The 19,020-nt window shown below is 39.2% G+C and overlaps 1 protein-coding gene across 3 annotated transcripts in view; it reads left to right on the forward strand.

The window, feature by feature from the left end:
- The window catches only part of TMEM117 (transmembrane protein 117), a 221,175-nt gene that overhangs the window by 165,209 nt on the left and 36,946 nt on the right, over nucleotides 1-19,020 (forward strand). For all 3 annotated transcript variants that reach the window (XM_074567222.1, XM_074567137.1, XM_074567317.1), the window contains exon 6: nucleotides 12,470-12,629. In XM_074567222.1, the coding sequence (XP_074423323.1) occupies nucleotides 12,470-12,629 (160 nt within the window). The remainder of the gene's footprint in view (nucleotides 1-12,469; nucleotides 12,630-19,020) is intronic.

Raw genomic sequence — 19,020 nt, forward strand, 5'->3', positions numbered from 1 at the left:
CTTGATCTACTGGCTGTGCTTCTGTCAGTACAGCCCCGGACACTGTTGGGACCTCTTTGCTGCCAGCACAGATGTCCAGCTCTTGCTCAGCTTGCTGTCTACTAATGCCCTTTTCTTACTAAGGTAAGATTGATATTCTTTGAAAGATTTTTGATATAAAAATGCATTGCTCAGGAGGCAAGATTAAAGCCTTTTGGATATTTTTTGTGTGTGTGTTGGAGTTGTTCTGGAAATACATTTAATCAAAATATAATCAACTTGTTAGATGAAAGAGCCTGCATTTATTCAAAATGCTTTGGAAAAAAAAAACATTAAAGAGCAGTTCAAAACAATTGTAATTATATTTTACTTTGATAGGGTTTGCACAAATGTAATCGTAAAAGGCACAACATCTTGATGAATGAGAAGTTATATCCCATAGTTACCATGGTGTATGAAACCTAAAATAATGAGAAATCTCTTATTCCATCAAATTAACATGTAGCTAAAATATACAGCTGATCTTGTCCAGAACATAGAAAGCTATTAAACTGTTATGATTAGCTTATGCTAACTTTGAAATCTATTTTTTAATTTTGATTGTGAATATAATATGTTGTCTGAAAAGCCGTGAGAATATAAGTGTATACTATACAGCCCTCCCACCTACTCTTATCAAAAGCTTTGTTTAAGAGCAGCAACATGACAGCATCTGGGCAAGGACAAAGTGTTCCATATGTTCTACACAGATAAAATCAGACTCTGTTTTTATCCTTAATGCTTTGTAACTCTTGATCACAAAGACAGCAGGAAATTTTATGGGGTTTGTTCTTGTTTTTTACAGAAACTTGTAAGGATTATTTTAAGACTCTGCAACATCAAAATGCTTTGCAAAATCAGTTCAGTTTTCTAAAATGTTTTTTAAAAAGCAAATAAACCCCAACTTTTCAGTCGCATTTTTCATTTCACAGTTTCTAAATAGAACTTTTCCATTGTTTTATTCAAAGATGAGTTTTGACAGTTCCTAAATAAAATGTATTTGTTTTCCAATTCAAGCAGGCTTTTCATTATTTTCTTAAAAGAAATTAAAACATTGAAAACTGACTTCAGTTTTGAGATTCAGCTCTGGATTCAGGTGCCTGGTATTTACATCTTGATTATGCCTGTTGACATGCCAGCTCCTATTACAGCTGATGGGGCTCTGACCAATGCAGTTGATGGTCATTCAGTTCGCATCAAGTAGAAACTTGTATTTAGTCACCTGGATAATTTTCCAGACTCCACCAACTGACCTAAGGTGGGATTCAGGTGCCTAAACATAGGCATTGACTGCAGTTTGAAATGCTTTAGGATATTGAAAAGGTGCAGAGGCTTGGTAGACATGACACTGAACTCAGAGGAGACCTTCTGTTGCAGGGTCTGGAGGCCAACCAAGGTACTCTACTGTGCCACAAATCACACTAAACACGTATGTTTGGGCAACCAAATCTCACACTACATCTCCGTTGACTGTAATGAGAGATTAGATATGTTAACTCACACGGAGATTTCTACAAGAACCACCTGTGGTTAAGTTCCTGGCTGAATCTGAATTCCTTATAAAATGTTTTAATTGTACTGAACTAAACCATATGGAAAAATACTCTGCGTTAAAAAAAATAACTAACAGTTATTCACTTGGCTCTAGCCAAAATGTAGGAGACTTCACATGTGATTTGGGAAAAAAAATTGAATAATTTAAATGCAGAAAAGAAATATGAGTCTATAATATCCTGAAGAAAACATTCAGTGTTGTCATTGTAGTAAAACTTCGATCAGGGCTAAAGTTACATTAATTATGAAATAAATTGTGAATTCAAACAAAGCTAGTAAATTCAATAATTGGGAAATAATTAATAAAGTGATTTATTAATGAAAGAATCAATTTATTAATTCATTGATTTTTAACACCTTTCTGACTTGCATGTTGTTAATTGGGTTTTCTGAAAATCAGTTTGTCTTAAATCAACTACCTAGAAATCCAAATAACCCAGATCACAGATAGGCTTGAAAAATGTGGTGTTAAATCCACACTTATGCTCCTTCTTGTTTCTAAAACTAGAATTTAATAACACGTTTCAACTCAGGAAAATCAAGGAGGGTTGTGATATACCTCTAGCTCCTGCTATAGATCTGAAGAGCCTAATTTTAGGCTCTTAGAGTAGCATGTCCATTGCCACCTAAATGCATTTGAAATGGGAGTTGCCTTCTAAATGTAAACATATATGTTTTTTCCATTTCAAAAGCTTTTTCCTGTTCTACGTTGCAATGAATTTAAGACTTTACTGAATACTTCATGATAACTGAGAAGAGGAGGCCAGGAATGTTTTCTTCTCGTAACCCGTTTCTGTGGCAGTTACTGGTGATGCTGGAAACACAAAAAGCCAAAGTCCCTATTATCTACGTTTTGGGATATGATCCCATGTTGTCGCACTATGGTGAAGAGCAAAACTTTACCTTACTCTTACTAGGGACTGAGAAGAACATAAAGACTTAACTACTAGCCACTAAGACACTCAGTTGGGTGTGGGAAATGTGTATCGAGAGTTGTACTAATGTTGACTTGTTTATACAAAGTAGAGCAGCTCCAACTAGAGAAGCTGAACAAATAGTATTGCGTAGCACCCAAAAGCCTGCTTATTGTGGCATTCAGCTGGTCTCTTTAAGCCTGATATTCAAATACCTGGTTTGAATCACATAGAACAGCTATTTGGCCCCGCTCTTTTTGCCTGAGCTCATGCAGCTGAGATGCTGCCCTAACTCAGGGCTCCTAGACCGCAGCAAGGTGCAGGAATCACGCCCAGTTCTCACAGAGCTTCCCTCACGTTAGAGAAATCAGCCCTTTCACAGGTAAATCCCATGTATTGATGAACAGCCCTTGTCTGAATATAAACCCTTTTCACTGAAAAATTGCCAGGCAGGTCTATACTGAGGCACATTCGACGCTCTGAAAACATTCTTGAAAATCTTGTTTCTGTTGTTTCTTGAGCCAGCTGTCTTCCACCCCCCATTCTGTTGATAGAGTAAGTGATGTATCCATCTGAAAGTAAACCAGAAAATGGCTTCCCTTTACCTTGTATAGAATTGTGAGGTTTTTTCAAAGTGCTTTCTACTGGAGTTAGGCAATTAACTTTTAACTTTAGAAGTTGAACAAGGAGTAGAATTCCTTGGATATAACTCATGTGAGTCCTATACTACCTTGTGTATGATAGGTGTTGATTGAAAATGTTTTTTACAAGCAAGACCACGAACCTTCTTAAACTGTTTTTCCTTTTCTGTGTCACAGATAGGAAATGGCATTTGAAACTTAAAGCTTATGGCTGATGAGTTTAATTTAAATGAGCTGCTGTTTGAAATAGATAACACTTTCATTTTAGTAAATTAATGGTGTGGCAAAAGGAAACTCAAAGATGCTTCTACCTATAATAAAAAAAATGATGCTCTCTAGAATTCTAATATTTCACCATGTGATTACATTACCTAATCTTATTCATTTTATTACATGAAACATGGTAAAATGTTTCCACTGTGCATTAACATAAATGTAATTTCAGAATTTATACAAATCTTTGTGCAAAAATCCCAAATAGCTCTGGAATTGTATTGATACGCTCTAATAGAATTGCAGCTGTCACAATCAAAGGACAGAAGTAAAGCAAGGTCTGTGGGACCTTCCTTTGACAAACTCATATAACTGGAAAAAATAAACTAGTCCTGTTTACATTCACAAAAAATTATTTTCATTTCTCTAAGTAAAACGAATGTTTAAAATGCAGAATAAACAGTTTTGCTAAACTCAGAGCATGCTTTATACTCTGCGGTGTCCTGTTTCTTCAGCTCACCAGGCAGTACAACAACAAGCGGAAATTAGAAGACTTAACTGGAAATGCAAGGCTCTCAAAATGCGCAGTATCTGCTATTGAGAAGCATTTATGAGCCAGTCCCAACACAGAGTTCCCTTTGCTATTCCCTATTTGCAACAGAGAGTATTTCAGAACTTGCAATTTCAGAACAGCTGTTTCGGAACTGGCAGTTACTGGCAAATATTGAATTACTTACCCATTACTCCCTACTGTAGAATAGAAGTCAGAAGTACACTATTGTGATGGCAAGTTTTTTAAAAAGATAATGCAATTCAAAGTCTGAATTAAAAACCATTTTCTTCTAATTGGTATTTAACTTCAGATAATTAAGTCTTTTTGATGGTAATCTACATTAATATACTCTTCCCAGTTATTTATGCCTGCGGAGCATGCCATGGGGGGTGTGGCGCTCTGAAATCTGGCAGAAGTATTATTCCATCTCTCTACCACGTATTTGTGCCCATCAGGGGAACAACGCCACATTTTAACAGAAGAGATCCAGTGTAATTAATTTTGCAAATATTCCTAGATATTTGTTGCATATGACTTCTTCTAGGATGTATCTGTGTTAGCCGTTCACTTCAGCAGCACACTTCTGAAATGCATCTCCTGGTCATCTCTCCGCCTGCCCGTGGTTCATGGCATGGATTGATCTTGGGGTGCACAAGTGGGATTTCTTCTGGGTGGAAGCTGCTCTCTGGGATCTCGCCTAGCGAGCTGCAGTTATGGGTGGGTGCTCGGTTCAGCCCAAAAGACACAAACACTGTGAATGTGGATGGGGTCCTCAGCACCAACGGGGTCTCTCTGTGGCACTGCACTACCCCGTTGCACCGCAGTAGCTGCTGATGAAGGCAGAGCTCTCGAGTCCCTGCCCTCTCTCCCTTCAGAGCACCGTCCCAGCCAGGGCAGGGGAGCGGTGGCCAGCTGGAGGCTTGAATCCGTGCTGCTCCAGAGAACCCAGATGCTTTTCACCAGCACAGCATCTGTCCCTTACACTTGTTTAATTGCAGAAGTGGTGCTGACACCAAGCAACAGGCAGACTAAATATTTTATTTTAAATGGGTTTAGAGTTGCTATTTTTGACAGATTTAATAACAGAACCCTTCCTAATTAAAACAAGTGAAATAAAAAGTGTTGGCATTTGCATATGAACATCTGCAGTAGCATTGTTCTTTATAGTTATTGTACACTGTGGGACGGTATGTTTGGCCAGTGCTGATTCTGGGATTAAAAATTATGGAAAGTATTTAACTTGATGGATAGTGTTTCTTTCCTGAGGACTGGAAAGCATTTTTAAATATCAAGAGCAGTAAAATTTTTTCCTCCCTCTCTGTATCTGTTTTCACAGGGTGTTTTTAACTATTTTAGCACATTCATGAAAAATTGACATTATAAACCACTGCAACTGAAAACATAAATAGTAATTTATAAAATATTGATTAGAATTGCTTTTTTGTTTCCTACAGCACCATCTGAAGCTGAACATTTTGATGAATGCTGATTAACTGCTAGGTGGTTTTATTTAGAGTTTAAATATACCTAGATTTTATGACAGTTTATTTATTTAGTAGTTCACATATATATTGTATATTTTATTAAGTATATATGCTCATTTCCTTAACGTACAATACTAGGAATACAGAATTCATGATCTTGTTTCTTTATTAATGTGTCTTTCTGTCCCAATTGTACACAGTATTAAGCAATACCTGGAATGCTTATTAGTGATGTTTAACAGTTTTTGAATAACCTGGCTTAGTGGCAATTATGTGTGAACGTCTGATGAAAAGTTCTCACAGTGCTATGTCATACAAATCCAAGAGCTACTTTAGACTAAGCACAGGTAGTTTTTTTTTCTGGAAAAGGTGTAGTCAACGGGCAAGATACTGCATTTTGCCTCTTGGAAAAGACAAAATGAAGATGAGAAAAACAGCCAAAGTTTCTCTTTTATCTTTTCAGTCGATCTTAGCACAACTCTTGCTATCTGGTCATCAAAGCTGCAGTTTCATAAAAGATTTGGCAGAGGGTCGTGCAAGGCAGAAGAAAATTCTAAATAGCTCTAACAATGAGCAGCTCAAAGTTGCTGGCAAGTTGAGGGTAGTATTATCTTTCCCCCTATGTATGGTTGTGCAAAGAATTGTGTTTGATATCTGAGCAGTGAAAAACTTCACTTTTACTATGTGATGGTTTGAGAAATGAGGTCCCATCATAGACCAGAATTTCGTTTTGGTACCCTTTACCCTGCTGATTTAGACACGAAGAATCAGGAGACTCAGGCTGGAAACAGTCCTTGTTTCCAACATTAAATGTTTTGTGAAGTTGTATACATTTCTTAGCTTGTCTGTATCTTTCCTGGTACAAATTCTGTTCAGTTTTCAGCACAGTACAGTTAGATAACACAGACTGTTTCCTGAGGATGTGGTTGGATGGAGCCAAAGGTGCTTCTGGTATAGGTCTGGAGGTGATGTGCTATGAATGATTGTGTGTACTGCATTGAGGCTGCAAAAGGATGAGTCAGGGCCTCATGGACTCTGCCTAGGGAATTCCTGATGTCGGAGGTAGGACATGCAAAACAGCAGGAGTGTCCCCAGGCAATCAGGAGCTAAGATCACTGCAGCACATCGTGTCTTCTGTCAGCCAAGACTTCTGAGAATGTCAGTAACTTCATGCTTGGCATACAGGTTTAATGAAGTGACATGGGCAAGCCGGCCTTCTAGTTTGAACTGCCTTTGTCATGGCCCATAATGTTACTGAGCAATTAGAATACATGCACTTGCATGGGTGGTTTATAGAAATAGCCAGGAAAAGCTTTTGCCAGTAGGACTGGTGGCAGTGCTGTTATTTTGGAATTAAAACAAAACTAAGTGATGTGCCTCTCCCTCCCCCTGAAGTAAAGTCAGAAAGTCTTAGGTTTGTATCAACACTTGAGCTCAGTTGTGGTAGATTGCAAAGCATGGATATTCCCTTCCTCTCCCTTTCTGTCTCAGCCTCTCACAGCTCTTCCTCCAAAGCCCAACATTGTGTTTTGGAGGAGTCGATCTGCTGCTCTGGCACACAGTGCTCTCTCAAGGCAAGGACTACACAGGCATGGGATGGCGCTGGTGGCATTTCAGATGGCAGCAGTGGAATTTCCCTTTGGGCAGGTACACTGCAAACCCCAATGTGGTAGGCAGTCTGCACACTAAGCTGCACAGGCACAACTGTGATGTTCCCTGCCACATTTGAAAAGGAGTTTCCAAATTGCTGGCTTCTAATGGGAGATAGTCTTTATTTCTTGCTAGTTATGGATCTAGAGAATTATTGATGTATCTGAATGCAGTTACACATTCAGAGAACAACATCTGCATTGCAGGTCCCAAGAATTAAATGGCTTTTTCTTTTCTGCGTGGGCAAATTTGGGCTCATCCCATTTGTAATGAACTTGCAGTGCATAAGTTCAGAATTGCGTGGGTGCCAGACAAAGGGAGAAGAGTTATGGACCTGTCAGCCAGGGCAAAAACAGTGTCTGCAGTGAGTTGAGAGCACGGGCAAAACAGCACTGTAAGGGAGTCTGCAGAGTCTTGAGAGTCTTCAGTACCTGACTGAGCTTACAAAACTCCTTTGGGAATTAACTTGTTATCACAGTTATGTGCTGCATGCAGTGTGGCAGCTCCTGCTCCTGATATTCCAAGAAGTTGAGTATCTCAGGTTGTCCCTACCACTTGGAAGTGGAAACAAGCCAGGCTTGCTTGGAGGCAACGGGGAAAGTCATCTTTACTTTTGCCACTACTAGGTGATGTCACCCATGAAGTAGCCCAGAGTGTAGGAATGGAAACAGCTACTGGGGAAAGATTCTGGCAATGGATCCCACAAGAAAATCTAGGTCATCACAACACTGGATGGATTCCTCACTCCAGTGGGTTTTCTAGTTTCTTCCTTTTCTTTTCTTTTCTTTTCTTTTTTTTTTTTTTTCACTGAACATTTTGGATTTATCTTACAGTCCTGGTAGAGCTATCTAGGAAATCCCACCCTATCCTCAGTACTTTGTAGAGTGGATGAAGGCAGGTAGCTCTGGCATTTTAACTTTAGAGTGTTGTCTGCTCACCCAAATACATACTATTCTCATTTTATTTTCTAGGAAAAGTGTATAGGTGTCAACTGGCCCTATTTTGCTTCTCTTACTTTTCCTTGCTGTAATGTTGTGTTGGTTTTGTGTCCTTGGTGTTTGTGTCCAGGTTATTTTTTCCATTACATTTTGTGAGCACATCTTGTTTATTTAATGTCCCTGTGTTTCTGATTTAAGTTTTCTCAGTTCTTGTTCATCCTTTGGCCAGAGTTGGGCCAGAGTGTGTCATGCATCAGGGCATCAGGGTACTGGGACACCAGCAGAGAAATTTCTCAGAAAGCCCCACAAGGAGTGTTTTTTTCAGAGGTTGAAGGGAGAGCACTGGGAAGGGACTGATGAGGAGGAGCTACTTTTTTTTACAACAGGATTTTTTTTTGAAGAATCAGTATCAAAGTCTAGCCTGATCTCTGGTTGTCGTGTCCCAAGTGACAGCTCAGGCATTGTATACAAGGGTCAGAGAGAGAGAAAGTCTGGGTAGATTTTTTTTTGTGATTTTTGAAAGACCAAGAGCTGTTTAAGAGAAGGGTGCGATATTTTCAGCCCGACAAGCAGCAATAAGGCTGAGATAATATGCCTGATGAGCACTGCATGTGTGGGCAATGTAGGTATGTATGGAGCCTCACAGCAAAATGAAGCCCCCTGTTTCCTGTGATGGTGCTGTTGGCAAATTACCTTCTTTAGCAGAAGCTATGCAGTGTGCTGCATGCTGGCTTAACGTGCACAGGGTTTAGGAAACTTGTATCTAGGAGAACAAATAAAGTCTGTGATCTCTCATAGCTAAGCAGCCCAATGCATCCTCCAGCAGCATGCTGTGAAATTTATGAGCATATCCAAAAAACATTTCTGGGCTGAGACAGAGACAGCAGGGAATATGCAGCACTGCCTACAGTGCAGGTTAGTACCTGTGTACGGGACTGCCCTGAATCAAACATACCCTGTTTTCTAAACATTACATGCAAATCTGTTAATCCACCAGTGTCTGCATTATGCTGCAGTGACAGCCTTTTTCTATTCACATAAGTATGACCACCACTGACCAAACAGGAGATTCATATGTGACCAGTATCTCAGAGTTTTGCAAAGTTCAAGAGATCACACAGAGCAAAGCTGTGAATGAGACCTGTGGTGGGAGTGTGTGACACCAGCTCTGAATTTCCCCACCTCTAAGTGCTTTCCAAACAACTCATCAAGGTTGGGTTGTCCAAACTTCATAGGATGATGGATACTTTCTTGAACACTAGGATGGCAGTATGGAGACACTGCAGGTAAATTAATGCTGTGTTCTTGGCATAGTTTCTTGAAGGTGGCCCATTGCATGTGAATGTTCTGTACTTACTACTGACGGTAATAGTGCAGAGGAAAATGAGGTGTCGCAGCCTTTCTCCTCCAGAAATGGCATTTCTGCATGATAGCAGCTGTAAGGTTGAGGTTATGACCCTGTCTGCCATGAGGGATTGTCTGCAGCCACCACCAATGATAAAAACCTGCTGAAGCTTCTGGCCTATGTTGTGCATAACCTCTCATAGCATATAATATGCTGGGTGATAAAGGCTAAGTCGTGGGTCAATTCGATCAAAGCTTATGGTTCAAGTGCTGTTGTGGGAAGGTGCAGAAGCCAAACACAGCTGGTTTGGCCCTTGCTAAGTGTGTGAGGACAAAATTACTGTTGTGTTGGCAAATGAGGGCCGACAGTGTGGATTCAGTTTGGCATGAGTGCTTGTTTCGCCAAATTCAAGACCAAGCTCAGTCCTGGCTATCAAAGGTTATAGAGATAAAGTCTAAACAATTACCTGCTTCTTAAGAGGTGTCAGCAGTAAAATGTTCCTCTCTTCAAGCTTTCCCTTGGTTCAGTGTAGAACTAGGGGTTTTAGATCATCACTGGCAGTGATAATCACAGTACTGACTTTTCTTGACCCACCTAATAATCTTAATTTCTCAGTATGCAATCGGCCTGGACAGTGTTTTTTGCAGATTTTTTTATTTCTATTTTTATGCTTCATAGCGATCTTGTATCTTGAAGAGTATGGGCGAGGTTGTAAAATGTGTGTTATTGTAGCTGAATAGGTGCCCAGGGCACATAATCATTCAATACAGCAAGCTGGAACTAGGAATGGAATATAAAAGTGTATTTCCTCTGTGAAGTAGAGAAAGAAGTTGCATTTCTTAATGTCTGGTACAGAGGAGAGTCTTTTCTCTCTTGCCTTTTTCCTCACAGCCCTTCTATAAGCAGATGGAGAGGTCCTGCCAGCAATGCTGTGAGTAGTTTGATGGCATAGCTCTTTCTAAGGAACGTGCATTGCAGAATAAAGGACAAACTACACTGGACTAAATATTGCAGCGTAGCTCACATTGGTACCTGATACAAGTTATGTCGAGTTAAATGAAATCCTCAGCATCTTTCTTCTCTTAATGCCGAGGACACTGGGGCAATGCTGTACTTTCCCAAGAAGTGAACGGAACTCTAACCCAGACAAATTCAGTTTATAATAACTCCAAAAGCATGTACTGTGTATTTGGCTGTGTGCCAGTATCATAGGTCAAAAATACCAATGAGTGCTAATTATGCTGTTTAATGCAACCATTTCAAAAGTCTATTTCTAACCTTTTTTATTGGTTTCACATTTTCTTTTGCTGTTAGCAGCCCATTTTCTGCTCCCTTCCCTCCCTATTTGACATTTCAGAATGAATAACGAAGCAGTTTTTTAAGTGCGTATGCATTTCCTCGAGGAAATCAGGGCTTGAGCATACACATTGGTCTTTGCATGCATGCCCATAAAGCATGCATAAAAATATGTCTGCCTTCGCTTGCATAGATGCCAAAGTCCGACCTTCCATGCTTTGAACTCTTGCTCCAAAACGCGAATGCATAATTCACTAGGACTGAAGCAGAAGAGTGTTGAGCATAACTTCTGGGTACATGCTTCCCATAGCAAACTATGCAGACTTGAATTACTTTTCTAAACTCTTCGTGCACCAGGAGATGTGGGTTCCTCAGCATGAGGACAAGGGAAATCAGTGTGCCCAACGGGCGGGGCAGTCTGCATGGGCCAGCAGACAAGCACCGAGGGCTGTGCTTTTCTGGAGAACTTCTCAGCTGAAAAAGTGAGAACACTTATTTCCATGTGAGTTTCAAATATGAAGGTGAAATAGGTGGAAAAAAACACCTTTGTGGGTCTGAAGAGACTATATAGATGGAAGAAGCACCGTAATGAATCGCCTTTCTGAAGCATTCTGGGTATGTGCCAAAGAGGAGCCTGTAGAAAAGTCTGTCAGGTTCAGGTACTGTTTTCCCTTCCTACACAGACACAGCCAAGGCTGAGGTATAAAAAGAGATGCCTACAGACTGGTAGCCCGTGACTACTGGTATACAGATTTTTCTTCTACTCATTTGAGCATTTGTCCCGTTTGGAAGTGTCATGGGAAATATCCTTTACATTGTTTCACAGCCCTCGGTAGCTGAAGAAAATGAGACTATTGCTGTAGAAAAAAACTCCGCCCTGCCACAATTATTTAGATGTGTGCGTGCATTCAGATGTTGATATGCCCCTATTATAGCACAGATTTACTGACAGCTGTGGCAAGTGAGAGAAGCCTTGCTCCCCCTCAAATTACCAGCTAAATTTGCCTGTTTCCACAGAACCAGGAATGTAATCAGTCATCGCTGCCACCTCTGAAGGATATCACCAAAGTGCTCCGGGAAATGATGCAGAGCTATTTTGGGGAGATAGCTTAGAAAGATATTTTCTTAAATACCATATTGCAAAATTGTATGAATTAGCCAAATGTGTCTTCTGGAATTCTCACAGCATTCATATTGAAGCTTTATTACTTTTGTAATTCACTCTTCGCTGACTTCTCAGAAATGCCGTAAGATGTGTTGAAAAGTTGTACAAAGGACATCTTAGGAGACAGAAGGCAAAATCTTTCTACAACCCACAGAGTTTTACTAAAGATTAATTTAGTGCAATGAAAATTTCTTTCATACAGATGTGTTTCTGTATAAAAATTAGACTTCACAGTTAGTTTCCTATAGCTCCTACAGCTGAGAAAAGACTTTTCAAAGGTTCTAATGTCTTTGGTGCCTTAGAAAATATTCTCTCAAATTGCTCATTTGATTTTGGTGTAGATCATACAGTCCTTGGCACATTATTATAGTTTACTTCTTTCTTATTTTGCTTAATTGGTTTGCAGCCTCAGTCAAAAATATGGAATGAAGAACAAAGAGTGATACACTCCAGCCTAATTTTGCAGCATGCTTAGTGCTAGCTGCTAAATTTCTTTTTGCTAAGGATACAGCTGACTGCTTTCCTATTTTGAATTAAATGATTTGTTTGTACACTTAATTTTCTTCAATCTCTTTTCATCAGTGCAAAAGTACTGATAAAGCACTAGTTGACCATTAGAAGACATAAAATAGAATCATGCATCTTCATTACTACCGTATTCTCTCTGAACTCTTTTTTTTTTTTTTTTTGCCTTGCAGGACGGTTCTGTTTACTCTGACCTCTGTAGTTGTGCTTGTCATCACTACTGACTGGATCAGCTGGGACAAGCTGAATCGTGGATTTCTGCCAAGTGACGAGGTCTCAAGAGCCTTCTTGGCTTCTTTCATCTTGGTGTTTGACCTTCTTATTGTCATGCAGGTACACTCTCCTAATATGTCATTCAAGCTGCTGAGGCTGCCTAGTCAATCTATTTCCGCTAGAGCAAATGGTGTTTAGCTAAGCCTACATAAGGGTAAATAAGTGTTTAGTTTGCAATCGCGATTAGTAGGGGCACTTTATAACACCATTCTCAGTCACTTGCAAAAAGCCTGCTGGCCTTTTATTGTGAAAACATTGCTGATTTCTCTTCTTAGACTACCAGGTAAGAACTACGTGACTTTCCACGTTAGAAGGTTGTTTCTGCAAAAATGATATCAGAAACAGAAGCAGAAGCTAGTTGTTTTGCAAGCTCTTGTTCAAAGCTTCAATTAGGAGGATGAGAGAAATTCAGCCAAACATGAAAGAAATGCCTCCATATTTCAAGCATTTACAATATTAGGTATACACACATTATAGCATTTTAATAGATGAAAATTAGTATTTGCAATTAAGATTCCACTTTACATGAACATTTCTTTATTTTGATGACAGGTCCTTGTACTGTAACGTCTCCTGCCAGTGAGGTTAACTGGGGAGATGATTCCCTGGAGTCTGCCTGATGTCTGCTCCTTTGAATCTAGCTGTTAAGAAAGGAATCTGGGCCACAAGTATGTGGCCAAAATCCTCCTCCGTGTGCGCTCTGCTCTTTGTGGTTTGAGCCTTGTGTGAATAACTCGCCCAGTGCTCTGTGAAGCATTAGGTCATTTGGGCTGAGGCAAGGAAAAGGAGCGTCGAAGGCCTGACTGACTTTTGCTATTAGTCCTAGACATGTTAGACTGTTGAACTCAAGTTTAGCAAAGAATTTGAGAAGAACTGATGGGTCCTTTCTTTCTAACTAACTCTGCTAGCAAAGATCATTTCTGAGATACTTAGTTCTCTTTAATGAGATATCTATTGCTTGAGTAATTATCATAGAGGTGACACTGTGATGGCACTCAGAATTTATCACTGCTGTACTAGGACATTAAAGCTGCATAAAGTCCTATAGTTCAGTTTTATTTTCCAATGTCCAACACTGTTCAGTGCTCACTGAGGTTCATGGTTAGAACAAGGAGGATAAGAAAGGGAATACTGTTTTTCTAGTAAGATTTCTGGTGCTTTTTTTCTTTTCCTTTGCATTTTACATTTTGTTTGCTGTTTCAAAAAGATTCAAGAGAATGTATAATAAATGATTGTACTTTACAGGGCTGTAATGAAAGCGTGAATGAAAATACACGATGTATCAAGCTATACTGAATTTGATATTGTATGCAGGGTAGGGAAACAGAGTTGTCTTCATACCAAATAATTATTAAGTCATCCTTTCAACTTTGAAAAATGAAGTTCCAGTACTTTGACCTCGGAGTTGTTGAATATAGGGAAGAATTTTATTTGAAACAGCTTTTCCTGAGTACTATTTCACATTTTTACAACACAAAGCAAGAGGCTCTTTTTAATTGCATTTTTGACTGATGTTTGTGTGATGGAGTTATTTATTTATTTAAAGTTATTTATTTGGACTGTGCAACCAAGTTGGCATGTTTTATTTACAGAGCAGTTCTAGCATCATTGCATTGCTACTGCAATAAAGTCGAGACATCAGAGTATTAAATCACAAGTGAAGACCATCAGGATCATGATCCTTTGACTGAAGTACGCTTTAGAATTACGTGTATCTAGAAATTCCTAAGAAAGTTGTCTGTTTCACAGATTTTTTTTTTCCTAACTTAACAAGTTTTAGCAACAAACTGTTCAAATTAGAAAAATAGAAAAAAACCCCTCTGGTTAGTAGTAAGCAATTTCTGTTTGAGGATGATGCTAAGAGCACAGATGAAGGCTCATCTAGTTTTTTAGTACAGGCATTTTCTGACCCTCTGAATGGTAGCATTAATACTGTGTTTAGCAAGAACAGAAAACCAATTGAGTTTGTAAATCCATTCTCAATACTGTGAAAAATAATCACATAATTGTAAAGGATGGCTTTGTCTTCTTAGTAATGTTATAACTTAATATTTACCTAATATGTAGAGCATAAGACAGAAATAAAGGCCTTAGTGGTCCCCGCCGTGAAGAGCTACTTTTTTTCAATTAGACGTAACCCAGGCAGACAAGCGGAGAGCAGAATACAGACAGCTGAACCTTAAACAGACAGTTATACATGAGTGATGCTTAAGGGCACGTGCACTTTTTACCTTTGGTTTCCACCCTGCCACAAACCCCGGCTGCCTCCCAGTCTGCCTGGCTCCGCCAGTCCGAGAGATTCAGGGAACATTCAGTCATACGGTCATATGGAATATGGTCAGGGAGACAAATGCAGATGAAAGACAGACTAGAAGACAGAGACTTGTGTCTGAAATGTAAATGTGAAAGTTATGAGTGCAAAAATGTTAAGACAATTTGAGAAAAAAGATCACGGAGAAGGTTGCAGGACTACAACAGGACCTCGTGGATACTGTGGCTTGCTTCTGGCTAAGGCTGGGTTCCTGCCTCTTCTGCCAGCCTTGCTGTGACACATTGCTTCACATCCACCCTCCCTGGAGTGAAAAAAGGGTCCCTGAGTGCCTGTTTTAGGTGGCTGCTGTGTATCCATCTCCACCTGATTTTAATATTCCCCACCTGTTTTTATAGTCAATGGAGAGATGAAGTACAGTTGGGATGCTTTTAGATATCTACAGTACAATGACATGCAACAGGCCCTAGAAGTGCAGGTTTCTCTCCATGGAGAGTAAACAGATCCAACATGATGAACTGAGAGGAACATCCCTTAAGCCAGACCCAAAAGAAACGTTATGAGAATGGCTCGAGTCCAGAGCTGCTGCTCTGCAAGGATCCTGCTCCGCTATTTCCACAGCTGGTCAAAGAGCCAAAGTAGCATTTCTCTGCTAGTGTTTTGTCAAGGAGACTTCTTTAGAGCATGCCTGAGTCTTGCAGGCAGGGTGATCTCCACTTCTCCCACTGCTGCCTGGCCGTGGTATTGGAGATAACACCCATTTTAGGCTGCTTGAGAGGCAGCACAGAGGCCCCTGTTCCAGTGCTGGTTGTCAGGACATTTTATCCAATGTAAATACAAACACTGAATTTTTTTAAAATATAGAGATTGCATATTTTCTCACTGAAAAACAACAGATCCAATTCAGTCCAACGCAGGTGAGCATTAGTTCATTTTAAAGGACAAGTGCTGCTTGTAGTAAGAAAGTAAAAACTCTGCAAGGTTTTTATTTTTTCCGCAGTATGGAAGTGAAGAAGTTAGTCGTTTTCACAATGTGTTTAATTATGCCTGCCCTGGTAATTGAGATGGCAAGATGCCAACATATGTATATTTCTGGCACCTATAGCATTCACTGCTGTACATGGGCATCGTTGTATTTTTAGCCTTAGTTTCAGACTGAGTGCAAGACCACACATATTAAAGCTGTAGTAGTAGTAGTAGTAGTAATGCTATTATCATGTAATAGAACTTTTTAGTATTTTAATGAAAAATTCACGTTTAGTTCTCTCTCTCAAAGATGTAATGGAAATGGAAAAGATGTTAATTAAAGGAGTAAATATGAAAAATGAAGCTACAGTACTACAGTCCCACATTCCCAATACCTCTATTTGAGCAGGTAGACAGTAACTCATGCGTTAGCCTATATACCACCTTTTTTTTTTTCTTCTGTTCTTGTGATGTTCTTAGTGACTTTACTAATGGGTAGGAGCCTGTGGTGGCTGGATTATTAAACCTCATATGTCAAGGGGAGATGAATTGTTTCATCTCTGTAGTGTCTTTTGTGAGCATTTACGGGTTTCTCCAGTCTTCTGAAAGACCGTGGAGTATTTCAGCATCACTCTGGAGTTACACGCTGTAGCTACCTTGCTGAGCACTTTGCAAGTCCCGTGGTGTAAATTCTTGCAACTCTTATGACTTACTGCAACTTTTTATCTGACAGTACAATCAGATACAATGTCTGAGTGATTTAAAAGCTAGCTGAAAATACTTTCTGATTCCAAAAGAATTTATTCTTCAATAAACTGAAGAAATTCTATAGCAACTGAATGGGATAAGCAGAAGCCAGTAAGTGCTTATGTCTAAGATTCTCTGAAAAAGTTCTTGTCTGTGAATCTGCAACCAAACTACCAAAATAATCCCATTAATACCAAATGGGAATACTCATAAATAAAGAGAATAGAATTTTGTCCTTCTGGGCAACTTGAAAGAAGTGAAGCTCAAAGACAGTTAGATAATTAACAATATTCTTTATGACTATTGCTGGATCTCTGCTTATGTAGGTATCAGGATACCAACAGATAGATTATTTTTAAATAATAACAATTTTTCAAATGTATTTTTCATAATTTTTTTGTATGTAAATTGCTTTAACATGTAGCTGTAGATCAATCCTTGCTGCTGCAGTTGAAAATCAATATATTTAATGGGTGGCCTGTCACTTCTTTTTTTGTGGGTTTTTTGGTTTTGTTTTTTTGTTGTTGTTGCTGTTGTTTGGTTTGGTTTTGTTTTGTTTTGTTTTGTTTTTCTGCAGAATGCCTGGTCTTCTGTCTTTGGTAAAGTTTTAATAAGAGAATTAGAAGGTTAACAGATTGAAGAAATCTGTATTTAGGCTGTCCTGTGTTTTTTCTTCTAGTTCTTCATGATTCTCTGAAAAAAAAGTAGTTAACTTAGCTACTTTGTAATGTTAATTATGTTATGTATATGTCATTGTTAAACAGCAACACAGAAATGTTATCAGCAAAATGGAACAGACTCTGGTCGTGTTAACAAATACATAAAGTGGGGACAGTCCCACTTAGTTCAGTTTTACACTGATGGAGAGGCTGTTTTGATTAAAATCTAGTACGATGTGTGAGCACATTTAAAAAGACCATCTGCAACATCAAGTGCATAGAAGATAGAATTTGCTTGAATAGTTAAATTAAAAGATAGAGTAGAAATACGGTCTTGTCCACATAAAATGGGTCAAGACTTCTAGAGGTTGGTGGGGTTTTTCTAGAAAATCTGTTTAACTTTGCAAACATAATTTGATTGTGACTTTTAACTGGATTTGCACTCAGTAATTTGATAGAATTAATTTACACGTATACAAACGAGAGGAGAATCCTGATTTACACTTTAAGCAGAATACACAAGTATAGTAGTTTTCCTTTGAAACAGATAAACAAGAAATTATTTTGTGTTCGTAGACAAAGCCGCATATACAAAATAATTTGTCATTCCTGACAGAGGAGATCCTCTCAGCTGTACATTTGATTCAAGAGTGGTATCTAATTTTTTTTGTTTCCTAACAAGCAACAGCAAAAAGTACCGATGTATAGTTTGTTCCCAAGGAAGTTACCAATCTTTGTATGAAAATTTCCTTCTAAACCCCTCCCATTCAGCCCAACAACTTCTGAAGATGTTAGCCCTTGAATGTCAGGGTATTTTCCATCATACCTTTCCTGGGTTTTGTAACATTTGAAAACACAATAATAAAATACAAGTCAAAACCCATGAGAAACATCTGCATTAGTGAAGTTAGCGACCAATTTTTGCATTATTTCTGACACTTGGGATTTCTGTATGTGAGGGGTTACTATGTTTTTTTATTCATGTACTTCTTGCCTACTTGCCCTTTCAAGATGGGAACGTAGCCATAAGGGCAGGCGAACAGTGACAGGTTTTTCAGAGGAGTCAGGATAGATGGGAATTCACCTTTAATAAAACTGAGAGCAGATCCAGCTCCATTACTGGTGTCCCCAGTCATTACCATATGGCTTGGTTTTACAAGGAGGAGGAGCCACATACCCTGGACTGCTTTTTTCAGCTATTATGTGGAGTGTTTCATTCCAGAGTACATTGCTCTTCACTAGCAGATTTTAGACATGCCTGTCAGACAGCATTACAAAAATGGGTAAGCATTTTGAACACACGCTTGTACTCGGCTAATTGTGCAGTGTTTGCTGAAGAACCCTACTGTGAGGGTTGGCTCTGTGGCACTGTACCTTCCATGGCCCGCAGGTCTCTGAAGGAGAAGGGGACAAGTTCAAGTGAGGTAACTCTAGGAGAAACCTTTCTATAGCAAGTAATAGATTTTCCTTCCTGCAAAGTCTCTCACATGGGAAAGACTTTCTCTTCTTTTGTCCTTTCTACATTCTCATCCTTCGGGGGATCACGGAGATGTTCCTTATTAGCACTGGTGTAAAACATTCAAAAATAATTCTGAAAAATAAGAATTAATTAGAAGGACTAGAAGGGAACAGCTCTTGATCTACAGCTTTGCTTTATTTGTACTTACAAAGAATTCAAGTGACAGACTTGAGTACAGTCCTAAACACTGTTTAACCAACATACTGATAACATTTCTCATGGCATTATTGCACTGTGGCACTTCTTCCAGTTGAGTCGGACGCAGGTTTTTCTTGCCTATTCTAAGAAACA

This window comes from Larus michahellis, chromosome 1, assembly GCF_964199755.1.
Source record: "Larus michahellis chromosome 1, bLarMic1.1, whole genome shotgun sequence".
NCBI classification, from domain to species: domain Eukaryota; kingdom Metazoa; phylum Chordata; class Aves; order Charadriiformes; family Laridae; genus Larus; species Larus michahellis.